The sequence below is a fragment of the Lampetra planeri genome, chromosome 8 (genome assembly GCF_965212315.1).
Source record: "Lampetra planeri chromosome 8, kcLamPlan1.2.h2, whole genome shotgun sequence".
NCBI lineage: Eukaryota > Metazoa > Chordata > Hyperoartia > Petromyzontiformes > Petromyzontidae > Lampetra > Lampetra planeri.
Genome location: NC_136114.1, coordinates 4,013,541 through 4,026,700, shown reverse-complemented (window position 1 = coordinate 4,026,700; position 13,160 = coordinate 4,013,541). Strand labels below are relative to the sequence as shown.

The following is a 13,160-nucleotide window of genomic DNA, read 5'->3' as shown; positions in this document are numbered from 1 at the left end:
ATTATCCGTTCGTCTTCCATTAAAAACAAGAGTCCCATATACTTTTTTTAAACACCCTGTATGTTCCCCTCATATCAACTGTGGGATTCCTTCTACTGACCTGGAGTCACCAATGGAGATGGGCAATTAACAATGCTTATCTCCATGTCTATTTGATTCCACAAATATCTAGATGCCCCATGAACCCCTACACAGGCTCTTGGAGCAAGTGCCGTCATTGAGCTCCTGCAGGCCGGCACAGCACTAAGTGAGTGTTGTGGCTAGCACTGCAATTGTCTCTCCAGTGCTGATGTTTACACACTGCACGAGGTACGTATTTAAGGCTGAGTAGACCCAGAGAGGACCTGATCCCAGATAATTGTCTTTGATGTCAACAATAGCCGGGAATTCAATATTGGTCGCTGAGTACAAAGTGCAGACAAAATGCAGTGGATGAACAACTATGCCATCACGCAAACTCCGGTCACCCTCGCAATGGTTTTGGCGAGCCATCAAACAAAGATGGCCACTGCATTGCGCGCTTTCAGGTGCGCTTCTGCAGCCGTCTAGAATGCTCTTTCTTGAAATATGAGGAAGCCACTGGAGCTATGATGTACTTTTAAATCATCTAGATGGAAAACTAATTTCTTTAGAACTGCTTTTTGTGTTACGTTTGTTGTTTTTGCCCTGCACCTCCGATTAGCAAAATAATTTCAACACACACACTCACACGATGTGCTCACCTGCAAAGACATCGTTCTCAATGCTGCTTTGTTTCATTGGGAGAAAGTTATTCTCCTTTTGGTCGAGCGGAGATGACGACGACGCCGTCCGACCGCTGCCACCCGACAGGTTGTTGTAGCAGCTGCGAGGCGTGTCCACGTCCACTCCTCCACCGTTTATGATGCCGCTGCCCAGGCCACTGTCTCTCCGATCCGTATCGTATGTGGACGTGACCCGGGGCTCCTCTGCCGCCACCGACGGCAGGGGGGGGAGAGGGGGGCGGCCGTCGTTGCTTCTGAGGGCCACGTTACGCTCGACGCGCGGGGGCTCCTCCACCGGCCATCGGGCCACCGCCGCGTACCCCTCGTCGTCCACGTTACCAAATTGTTGCTGCTCCATGGGAATCCTGGGCCTCTGCTGAAAGAGGATTGAGATGTCTGTGACGAGGCGTCCGGCACGATGACTGGCTGTTTTGATTCACCATCACAGAATAAGTTGTCGTAGGGGGGCTTAGACTAAGGCATGACAGGCGATCATTCCCGTCACTTTTATCCTCTTTCGGGTTCTATCCCGACACCTACCCTACCGTTCCCAATTTAACCACCAATCATTGGGTCCTTCCTGCTGAAATAAATTCGATCTAAATATAAAAGCTAAAAGTTACCCGAACTGCCCTCAACCAACACATTCTCCCTCTTTGAGTTTTGGCGGTCTTTGCCCTCAAAATACTCTCGGCCAATCACCATTGAACACCCCTGTGCTTCCACTAATCAGTCACAAGCTCCACAGCCGGCCAATCGGCATTGGCAGTCTGAGGCTCGGCTTTAACAGGGCCTCAGCATGAGATGATTGGTGGCTTTCCTATCCGTTTTGCATTTCAAACAATGGAGCCATCAAGCTGCTGTTTGGACATGGAGTAATTTAGTAAATAACAAGATACGCCTGTCAGCGATCCTATGAATGTATGTGAGATTCTGCTGTAGACAAGTCATCAAGGCCATCATGACTTTCTTTTCCATCTACCGTGAACATGACCATTTTGTCATTAATATCATGTCTGCCTCCTTTGTCTTAAAACATGTAAAAAACGACAATACTTTTTGATTGTCAAAATCAAAATGTCTCCCTGATAAAATGAGGAATGGGGACGTGCCCTGTTATAACTCAGTCCGGAGCCAGTAGTGAATGTTCTTTACAGGACAACCACTGATGGCTTCACCCAAAGTCACTCATGTCATCAATATCAGAAGTATGACAGATCAGGCAACCGATCGCCAGGATTTTATTTTACACATGCAACTGTAATTTTGTGTGGTTAGGGCATAAAATGTATTTTATTTCCATCGATTGCAATAATTCGCAGGTGATTGCCATCACATTTACTCACATTTGCTGAATTACTTGTGCACTTTTCAGAAGTGCCATTAAATATTACACAAGCGTTGCTTGCATTTCTTTGTGCATTGGGAAATAAACATACTATAAAATACATGCACCAATGTACACTATCAATAATAATATTTAATATATTACTGTGACAAAAGTTAAATGTTCCTTTCCAGCAGTTAATCAGTCGTTGTGCAAAGAAATGTACACGTTTGATGCTTATAATACTGCGCGAAAAGAATTGCAGTTACACGTCTTTTTGTACTCTTTGCAACTTTACGTACCATTTCCATGGGGGTGTATATTCCATTTTCTAAAAGTGAAAAAATAAACCATGTTAACAAACGGTTAGCATTTTATTAGTTCATGCATGAATTTTGTGTTCTCAACACAAATTGCCTAGCGTTAGAATATGCACCCTTTTGAAAGCTTTCCAAACTAAGGCTGAACATCTGAATATATTATCTCTGGGTGTTTGTCCGTCTGTCTGTTCGTCTGTCTGCAGCATGGGGGTCACGGTAACTCTCGCAAAAATTATACAATCAGAATAAAATTACAACATAAACTTACATTGCATTCAAGGATTTACCCAATAGAAAGCCAGCCATGAGGATAAAAGGGTTTCCTACATCCAGTGACATCGAAAAAATGTAAAAAGGAATTTGTAAATATGTGTACACTTTTTGCCCTGAATGCTGCCCTTCAACGTCTGTGCTGCATATTTGAACACGTTACATAATCCATGGGTGGCCATGTATTAGCCTAACTTTTCAATATCTTACTAGCACAAGCCTGGCTGCCGCCACAGGCTTTGATTACCTGAAGCAGCACCTCCAGGCCAAGGCAAATACATTCTGTCCTTGGTGTTCACACTGATTACAATAGAAATTCTAAAACAAAAATACTCGCACCATCGTTTCAACTGCTGCAGTGGTAGATCGAACCAATAACGTCAAGGTTGCAATTCCATGGTGCGAACCAATACACCTGTAAAGCAGCATCCTCTTCGTGCAACTTTTCAAGTACAAATGTCATATATAGTACACGAGTGTGTATATATATACAACCGCTTATGTCAATAACTTGTTATCCAAGTGTTGTACTTTTCTCGTCAGTCGATTTTTCATCAAATTCAAACAGAAGGGTAGGGACAGGGTATTGCGAAATGAGTTCAAGTGTGCGCACACGTGTAGCTCACTTTCATTATCCATTCGTTTCTTGAAGAACTTGTAGATCAATATGCCGACGACAATGATCACAAAAACACCTCCTCCAATTGCGATTGTTTCGGCTGAGAAGAGAACAAGAGTAGATGGAATAGCAGCCCATTGAGACGCCAACATTACACGGTGTTTCCGACGTGCGAACACCCGAGTGAAATCTAGTCGTTAGCGAACACGTCAGACAATACGCAATAGACAGATAATTTAATTCATAGCAGTGGCAGCAACTAACCCCAGAGCCACCGCATCAAGCATACACCCACACACATCACTCTGACTGCTCGGCTTAGCTGGCTTTACTACATGGCCCTGGTCATAAAATAATAAAAGAGTTGCCTCGTACAAGTGCAGCACTTTGTCTCAAATTCACTAAATCGAGATTAAGGCCGAAATCGACACCCAATGACTCCTTGCTCATATGAGCACGTGGTAGTGCTCATCTCCATTGGGTGCCATGGTGGCGAGATGTTACCTGCCTTGCCTGCTATGTAAGGAGGTCGTGGGTTCGATCCCGACCTCGATTTCTGGATAATTGGAGTTTGCATGTTCTCCCCATGGTCACGTTGATTTTTCTCCAGGTCCTCCAATTTGTACCTCCTCATTTTGAAACGCGTGTTTAGAGTATATGGCTGCAATACATTACCACGTGATAAACCACTTCGCTGAGCTATTATTTGTGGCCAGGTCACTTCTGAAAAAGAACTATATAGCTCAGTGGGCCTTACCATTTTAAAATTAAACATAGTTTATGGTTGTATTTTATATCCCTGAGCCTGTGCTGGAAATTCCACACTCACTTGGCAGGGACAGTCTTGCAGGAGTGCACCATAAAATAGTACTCATTGTATTGACCCCAGCTGAGTTTTCCCCCTGACTCGGTAAAACTCATAACCTTTCAGTTGTTAATCTGCAATGGACACACCTGGTCAGATATTATATATGGTTGAACACATCTGAAATCAAGTTACGTAAGTTGAAGACTCACACTTAACACTTCATTGTTGTACCCTTAACGTGAATTGACCCTTCATACTGTATGCATTGTACATGCAGATGGAATTTGACATATTAGTCTGCCGGATAATTGTGACCCAATACAGTATACCATTCTCATAAATGTTTGCTTGGTCCTACTGTATTTAAATATGAGATACATACGGACACAGTGTAAACAGCAAAGGTACTTTGACTTGAAATATCTTGTATAATAAAACCCAATAAAAATGTAGAAACTACTGCATTAGAGAAAACTTTCTCCATATGCAGTCTTTCAAAGTCCAATAATTGCTGTGCCATATGCAGTGCACGTCAATTTCATTGAAATTGTATTAATGTTACCGATATCATTTACTTATATTTCTTCATTGTCGAATCACTGTCACTTGAGTGCACAACATTGGCTATTTCCACTGTGTGCCATTGTATTGCTATTCCAAAGCCAATCGGTTAGTTGGTGGTGTACATTTTGATTGCACGGGAGGTTAAACGACCTCTTCGTAGCCAACGATCAGCCCGAATTCACAGCACGTGCACTGCTTTCACATTGAATCTGCACTGAACTGGAGAGCGGCGAGCCCAAGTGGTGCAACTTTGCCGGACCGTGATGCACGCAGACCCGCTCGTGGCAAAAATTGATGAGAAACAGCTGCGATGAAGCCAAGCGTAAAATAAGATGTTTTTAATCATGAGTTGTTCACTTCAATGGACTGTGCACGTAGCATTCAGGACACTTGTTCCTCCTGCCACACTACAGGCATTGACAAATTGGCGCCAATGAGTGGCGCTATAGCATAAGGGAGAGGCCCTGCGTAGTGTCAGAGTACATGAGGCAAAATTGTATTTAAATACTGCACATTATATATATTAAAAGTACGTGAAGCATATATTTGCAAAAAACATCGTCTTCATATTACATTAAGTGAATCGTCTTCATTGTCCAACTGGTCTCTCGTTCGGGAGGAGTAAAACTATTGCAGAGAAAATTGCAAGATATTTGAAATCTACATTTAAGACGGCTTGTAAAAAGAATCCCAACAAATGAACACACAAAAACGGAATACGCGTCAAAAACAACGGAGCACAAAGGGATGGCTGCGGTGCACAGTGTGAACTACGGGAGCCACCCGCACTCATTACCTGCCACACCTGGAGGTTGCGCTGGCACCGCTCCACCGGTGATGGGAACGAAAGCCGTACCCGGCGCGGCTGAGCAGAGAGAGACACAGGCGGTGGTCAGCGGGTGTGGTGCAAAGTGTGAAGGCGCACAAAATGCAACTCACGGGGCCCTCAAGTTTAAAACAAAGGTAAGGGTGCAGCCCCGCAATTGCTTGCTCACATCACTGCTGGCAGAAGATCGAAAACTAATTTATTGAAAACTGAATTCTTTTGAACCGCTTTTTGTGTTTAGTTTGTTGTCCTTCCCCCGCACCTTCGATTAGCACACTTGGCCACATACGGTGCGAAATAAGTTCAACACACATACAGAAGGACCTCCACAAGAGACAGTTGTAGACAATCGCTCTCAAGGATATTTTTCTTCCACCCCAGAAGAGAAGGCAAACACACGACACGCTTTACACCACCACACGCTGCTGTGACCTGCAGATTGACTAACTGGTGTTAACCATTTACTATACGGCTGGGTGGACAGATGCAGGGCGGTTTAAACGTGCTCCTTTGTTTCAACTGCATGAATACATTGAATGGTTGAATTTCCAGATTCCTAGTCCAGTGTGCTAACCGTTACACCGCCACAGCATCGCAAACCACACTCGTACCTGGCACATTTGAAGGCTGCCCTGGCAATGCTCCACCACTGATGGTCGGAATTAAATCTGTCCTCCGGGTGGTTGAAAAGAAAGGGGCACAGGTGTCATCAGTGGTTGCGGTTCCTTGGATAAGAAGATCCCTTCCTAGGCTGGAGCAGCTGGGGAACATGAATGCAATGATCAGCACATTAAGTAATGCACATCGTTTTCCCGGCGGGGAGCAGACGCACTTTCAAAGTTCCTTTGAGAACTCCTTGTTTTTTTTTCTGACAAGCTCATTAAGTACAGTGATTTACAATGAAAATATGCTCGTTTAGGTCGCCTCTTATGTTTTTAATCTTGATTTGAAGCTTTCGTGACTGCACGAATCCATACTCTTTGGTTCTTTCGGTAAAGTCACGTAGGTAGAAAAAATTTAATAAAATCAGGTGCTTTCCCACCTGATGATGGACGCTTGTGTTGCGCCCGAAACGTCATGATTTATTTTATTTTATCTTATGTCTTTATTTTCTTTATGTCATGTGTGTTTTGGTTATACCCCTCTGTCTCTCTCCTTGTCAACCCTTCCGGCTTACTTAAAACATAAAAGGAACCCTTTCCTCTTTCAGTGGGACCCCGTATGGTTTGGGGTTGCGAGCCCGTTCTCCATCTTTTTATCCCATGACTTTTATAACCGGTTTGGCTAATGTTGACGGTGTGCACGCGCATCACAACGTGCTGTAACGGGCCCGCACAATGCCTCAATAATAAAACCTTTAAAAAGTACGGTACTTTCCAAACCTGTTGCCTTGTACGCTATAATTTCCAGCAAGTAATTCAAAGCAGAGTGTGTCTCCCCTCGTTCAAATACACGTGGGAAGGCCAAGCCCTGACACAGTTTTGGAAATTCCACATTCTCATGGGGGGGGTGAGGGTGGGGTTTAGTTTTCCCATTGGACCTAGCAAGTACACTTGTGATGAAGACCCACTGTGCACACTTTATGAATGATAAATTCTAATTTTTATACTTTTATATAATAGAATTACTGCAAGGTGGCCAGATAAAACTGTCCTAGCACAATATAAATCATTCTACAGAATTTGATACTCACTTAAGAAGTATAACAGTTATCATTAGATAATATAATCAAAATGTTTTCTACATCTGATTATTTATTAAAGTAGTTCTTAATTTTCGATTTAAAGCTTTCGTAACTGCAGGGATTCATTTTCTTGGTTCTTTCGGTAAAGTCACGTAGAAGGAAAATAATAAAAATAAAACATAATATAATAAAATTCTCACGACGTTTCGGCCACAACGCAAGCAGCCGTCCTCAGGTGAAGAAACAGAGCTGTCAGAAAGACAGCGTCTTACTTAAGTCGTGAGAATTGTATTATATTATGTTTTATTTTTATTATTTTATTATTTACCTTCTACGTGACTTTACCGAAAGAACCAAGAATATAGTTCTCAGTTTATTTCCCCGTTTAACACTCGAGCAATACATCAGAAATATAAGGTCATGTGTCATTAAATTTTCTTTGTGTCTTATTCATTGTAATTTTTTTTTAAATAACCCATTATGATAATTGATTTGATGGTCATTGTTGGCAATCTGCGTAGGTGCTCGCTAATGATAGGCGTCCCCACAGTCTGTCGGCTACATGGGGGATCTTTGTCTTTGTTGATGCAGGTGGTGTTACTGGTGTTTGTGATGCTGGTGGTACAGATGCTGGTGCTGATATGGCTGGCAGCTGCACTCATGATTGGGAGCCTGCTGCCTATGAAATAAGAAAAAAACCCATACTCCATGTTATGGTATGACTTGTTCTTTGAAAGGTGATAGGCTTACTTTGTGTGAGGGATGCATGTCTTCACTGAGGAGGTGGTGTTGGAAAAGGTCCCAGATGGACAGGGCCTGCACTGTGCATCTGAAGATTCTGTTCCTGTAGAAAGACATCAGATGGTTGTAAATTACTTCTGTATAAACGTGTCAGTCAAGAAATATGTATTTTACATATTCATTATTTATGTAACATTCCATTGTGGATCAAACACATACTCGTGAAAACTGGTTAATATGATTGCATTTATTAGGTTAAATAAAAATATATAAAAGCTGCATATTTCTCAGTCGGAGAGAAAATGAAAGCAAGGATATTTCTGCCATTTTATTTTTCTCGTTATTTTGGTCATAGTAACACAAGACTAAACCAGAGATCGAGACACAGGGCCGGTATATAAAACGGTTTACTTAATTGGGTAACACCACACAGCTACATCAGCCGCTACTGGCAGGCTATTTCTTTCTGTAACACAGCACCTTTGTGATAGCCTTGGAATAAGAGAGGCACGAATACCAAATGAACTAAATGATGATTATTCTTGGTTCTTTCGGTAAAGTCACGTAGAAGGGAAATAATAAAATAATAAAAATATAAAACAATACAAATTCTCACGACGTGTCTAGATCTCTAGCTTACAGTCTTGTGTTACTATGACCAAAATAGCGAGAAAAATAAAATGGCAGAAATCTCCTTGCTTTCATTTTCTCTCGAACTGAGAAACATACAGCTTTTATGTATTTTTATTTAACCTTGCAGTCGAAACGTCGTGAGAATTTTTATTGTTTTATATTTTTATTATTTCCCTTCTACGTGACTTTACCGAAAGAACCAAGAATATGAATCCCTGCAGCCACGAAAGCTTTAAATGCAATTATTAATTATGATTATTATTATTCTTATTTCATCAAGCATTCTGAAATTCCCAATAAGCTCAACTGTGCAGTGACCATGTCAGGAAGTAGGTTCATAACCTGCCTATGTAGACCTGTATGTATGCATGTTGAACTTCTTTCGCACCATACGTAGCCATCCGTGCTAATCGGCAGTGCGTAGAAGGACACCATTGTCACTTTACATAAGTAGCTCTCAAAAATTATTCGGATAATTGCAAAACACTCGCTAAAAATGAATTGGCCAAGTATCTCAACGCAGTACACTCCTGAAATAAAATATATCGTAACAGCCTTGGGTGGTAGTATATCTACACACACGAAACATCATAATTAAAGGAATAACGAAGTGATGTACAACTCGTGGACTTGCGCACACCACAACTAAGCAGACGTGCCTTCCCATTAAATAAAAACTGTCTCTTTACATTTCATTACTTTTATTCATTTACTACTTATCTTTCTTATGCTGTTCATTGTGCACGGTTGCACTTTATTTTCACGCGGTTGTAATTTACTTTGCTCAGGCGGTGTTAGCCGCTGAGGGCGTGACGCGTTTCTTTTACAATTCTTGTTGCTCTCTGCCCCCCTGCACCGTTCCCGTTCTGCTGTAATGTGCACTGATGCCTACTCTTTAGAGGGCGATATTGGCACATACATCTGAAAATTGATTGATTGAAGTCAAGTAAATTTGTTTTTGTTTACACACCAGCGCCTTTCTGGCACAAAGTGCTATCGTCGTATTAATACTCAAATATAAAAATAGAACATTCTATACAATGACAAACATATATCTATACTATAGTTGTTTAAATTCCAAAAATAATCACAAGTTGTGGCTTTTGTTGTATGCAAGTGCTAAGAGATGTGTTGTTGTTGTTGAGTTGTGACGTGAATGTAGTGATGATGGAGTGGAGCGTGCAGATTGCTTCGAGGAGGTTGTTCCAGAGGTGTGGTGCTGCAAATGAGAAAAATCTGTCCAACCACGTGGTTTGTGTGTTTGTGTTTTGGTGGTTGGAAGGGTGTTGGGAATGAGGAACGACGTGTTTTGTTGTTTTGCTTGACCTGTATGAGGTGTCTGATGTAAGGTGGAGCTTGGTTGTGTATTGCTTTGTATGTTAATGGGATTATTTTGAAGCAAATTCTGTGTTTGATTGGGAGCCAGTTGAAGTTTTTTAGAGTTTTGTGTGATGTCGGATGATTTGTGGAGGTTGAAAACTGTAGCTGTGTTTGAGGTATGCTGAAAAGTAGGGAGTTGCAGTAATCTAGCCGTGAGGTTATGAATGCGTGTTCAAAGAATTACCTCTCCTTCATGTAGATGTTTGGGGCGATCTGTTTGATATTGTGCAGATGGTAGTGTGCAGTTTTGTGATTTACAGTTACGGCTGGATCCTTGAGACAACGATTTATTTATAACTGCATTGGTCAAAAGAAAAGTGGTCAGCAGTTAACCACCACTAAGCCAGTGGCAATTACGTAACGCTTGACAGTTTAGTTATCACAACAGTCTTGTAACTGAAGGGCATCAGCAAATAAAATGAAATCTACCATTTGCTGTAGAGAGGACAATGAACACTGTGATGATTCACAAGCATCTGACTGCTTGTGCCAATGTCAGAACTGCAATTTCAAATACCCCCCACACACACACACACACAAATTATGAATAATGAAAGACTATCCATCTGTAGAGAGGACAATGAACGCTGTGATGATTCACAAGCAACTGACTGCTTTGTGCCAATGTCACAACTGGTGTTTCAAACAAACCCCCACAAATGATGAATAATTAATGACTCAAAGCTCTGCTGAAGACAAAAGACCCGATCTCAATTGGTTCCCATCTCATTTGAAGAATTTTTTTAAATAAGTTATTTGCTCTATGAGATCTCTTTTACCAGTGGCAAAATATAGTAGTAGGTTTTTACCCTTTTTAAACTGGTACAAAACTGACACCTTTATTCAAGGCATCATGTTTGCAATAACCACAACACAAGTAGTCAAAAAAGCAAACAAAAAGAAGCAACTCTGATAATGATAATAATATGCACTGTCCTTGAAGTTGATTGGTCCACACCCGAGACGGCTTTCTTTAGAGCCTAGTCCCCATTGGTGTTGGACCAGATGACACCAGCAGGCGTACAACTCAAACACAGTGCAATATCAGAGTATTGAGAGCTCGGGGTAACCATTTACACTATGAGATCTCTTTTACCAGTGGCAAAATATAGTAGTAGGTGTTTACCCTTTTTAAACTGGTACAAAACTGACACCTTTATTCAAGGCATCATGTTTGCAATAACCACAACACAAGTAGTCAAAAAAGCAAACAAAAAGAAGCAACTCTGATAATGATAATAATATGCACTGTCCTTGAAGTTGATTGGTCCACACCCGAGACGGCTTTCTTTAGAGCTCGGGTGTGGACCAATCAACTTCAAGGACAGTGTATATTATTATCATTATCAGAGTTGCTTCTTTTTGTTTGCTTTTTTGACTACTTGTGTTGTGGTTATTGCAAACATGATGCCTTGAATAAAGGTGTCAGTTTTGTACCAGTTTAAAAAGGGTAAAAACCTACTACTATAAGTGATTTGCTTTTACTTCACACTTGTAATGTATCATGTAATGTATCAAGCATAATGCTTGTACCTGACCATATAAATTATTCAATTCCATGCTATTGCATTGCATTCCAGGGGATAGAATTTTGGAATAAGCTTTGTCTGCAACAGATGTCACACACTACGTGTCATGGAAAGCTCATAGTTGTGTGTGCCTTCATATTGGCACACCTTCTTATGCAAGTTGGAAAAGGTGTTGTAATGTAAGCACACACTTATAGTCAGTCACCGTTCTCCTTAACCTTTCCAACATGCATGACACACTGAGACTACACAGCTCCGGATAAGCCTTCTCACGGAATAAATGAATGCCAATTTCATCTCAGCGTGGCCCAAGTCAAGTGTCTAGGCAAAGTGAAAGCTGCTGAAAAGAAATGCTCCATTCCGTTGGGATAACAGGAGCTGTTCAGTTTCACTCTTGACTGGCACACGCGTATTTTTTTTCTCTCCTGCAGAGATGACACACTCGACATGCGCAGCGTCGTGTCTCGGCTCATCTATAAGAGCCCTTGCATTGCATGCTTGAGAATCAAACCCATTATTGCAGCTAATGTGAATTCGCTGGCTCAAGGAAAGCGATATTGACTTTGTCAGATCAATGAGTCGCAATGATGAGATTTTAGAGGAGCCCTAGATAGCAGCCCATGACAAGGCCGATTCGCGTGTGCATTGAGTTTGATGTTCTTAATTAAATCAAAGGACCTCAGCTGAATTGGATCAGTACTTTGACACACAATTTGGCCAGTGTAGGAGATACATGTGTTAATAGTAACGTGCTACTTTAATCAGAATACAGTACTGAAGGCAAGTACTGGTTATTTCATATTATACATTTGTGTAATAAGATTAGCCAGCGGTTGTTTTTTTTTGTATTTCAATTGTGCTATTGCTATCAAGTCATGAGACCACGTGGCTGAATGTAAATTTGCAAAGCACTGGATAACTTGTGTTAGAGAAGAGCCCGTGGAAACAGATACTATAGAAGTGCTTTTGAACCTCCATTCACGTGACTTTTTTGTATTCACACACGAGAGGAAGCACCTTCACACACACCTTATTCTGGAAAATTGTTTATCATACTGCAGACACACTGATATGTCGAATTGTTAGAGCTAGAATCGAGTCAAACTAAGTGAAACCCGAACTTGTTTGCGTGTGAATACGGTGACTGGGCTGGGACTATGGAGGAGGCTCGTGAAGGATGCTCCCGGGCAGTTGGAGGCAGTCGCCCTTCAACAACAACTGAGGGCAGAGGAGCGACGCTCACATCAACGAGCGGAACGCCGGGTGGCTAAAATACTGCAAGTGGGCACAGTAGGGGGTACAGCTGGTACATCTACCAATCATCTCAGTCAGCCAAACCGATGGCTCCTGGGTCTGTCCCGAGTCCTCCTGTCAGCGAGCCTTCGACACTTCACGTGGCCTCAAAGTGCACCTGGCCTGGCACAGGCACCGTGGTGACGTCACCATCACTTAGTGATGAATGGCGGGTATTAGTATTGGTTTTGAGCTGGGACTACCAACTCACTACACTTGAGAATCCAGTTTAATCACAGGTGGCTGCCCGGATTCGAACCCAGGATCTGCACTGCCACCTTGTTTCCTCCATTGGACTTGTTTGTAATATTACCATGTACTTTCATTTTTTTTTTACAAATATGAAAACGTAATAATAGAGAGATGCATGTATTTGCTGACTGGATTAATTTGAGAATAGCAACCCATGAGTATAGACCATGC

The 13,160-nt window shown here is 41.8% G+C and overlaps 1 protein-coding gene across 2 annotated transcripts in view; it reads right to left on the bottom strand.

Moving 5' to 3' along the window:
* LOC144720218 (uncharacterized) overlaps positions 1-13,160 on the bottom strand; it is a 54,894-nt gene that overhangs the window by 5,591 nt on the left and 36,143 nt on the right. Inside the window, exons 8-13 of one of the 2 annotated variants that reach the window (XM_078596734.1) lie at positions 7,912-8,005; positions 6,089-6,237; positions 5,448-5,516; positions 3,287-3,379; positions 2,373-2,401; positions 723-1,119 (exon numbers count right to left, since the gene is read on the bottom strand). In XM_078596734.1, the coding sequence (XP_078452860.1) occupies positions 723-1,119; positions 2,373-2,401; positions 3,287-3,379; positions 5,448-5,516; positions 6,089-6,237; positions 7,912-8,005 (831 nt within the window). The remainder of the gene's footprint in view (positions 1-722; positions 1,120-2,372; positions 2,402-3,286; positions 3,380-5,447; positions 5,517-6,088; positions 6,238-7,911; positions 8,006-13,160) is intronic. The other variant, XM_078596735.1, reaches the window with a different exon arrangement.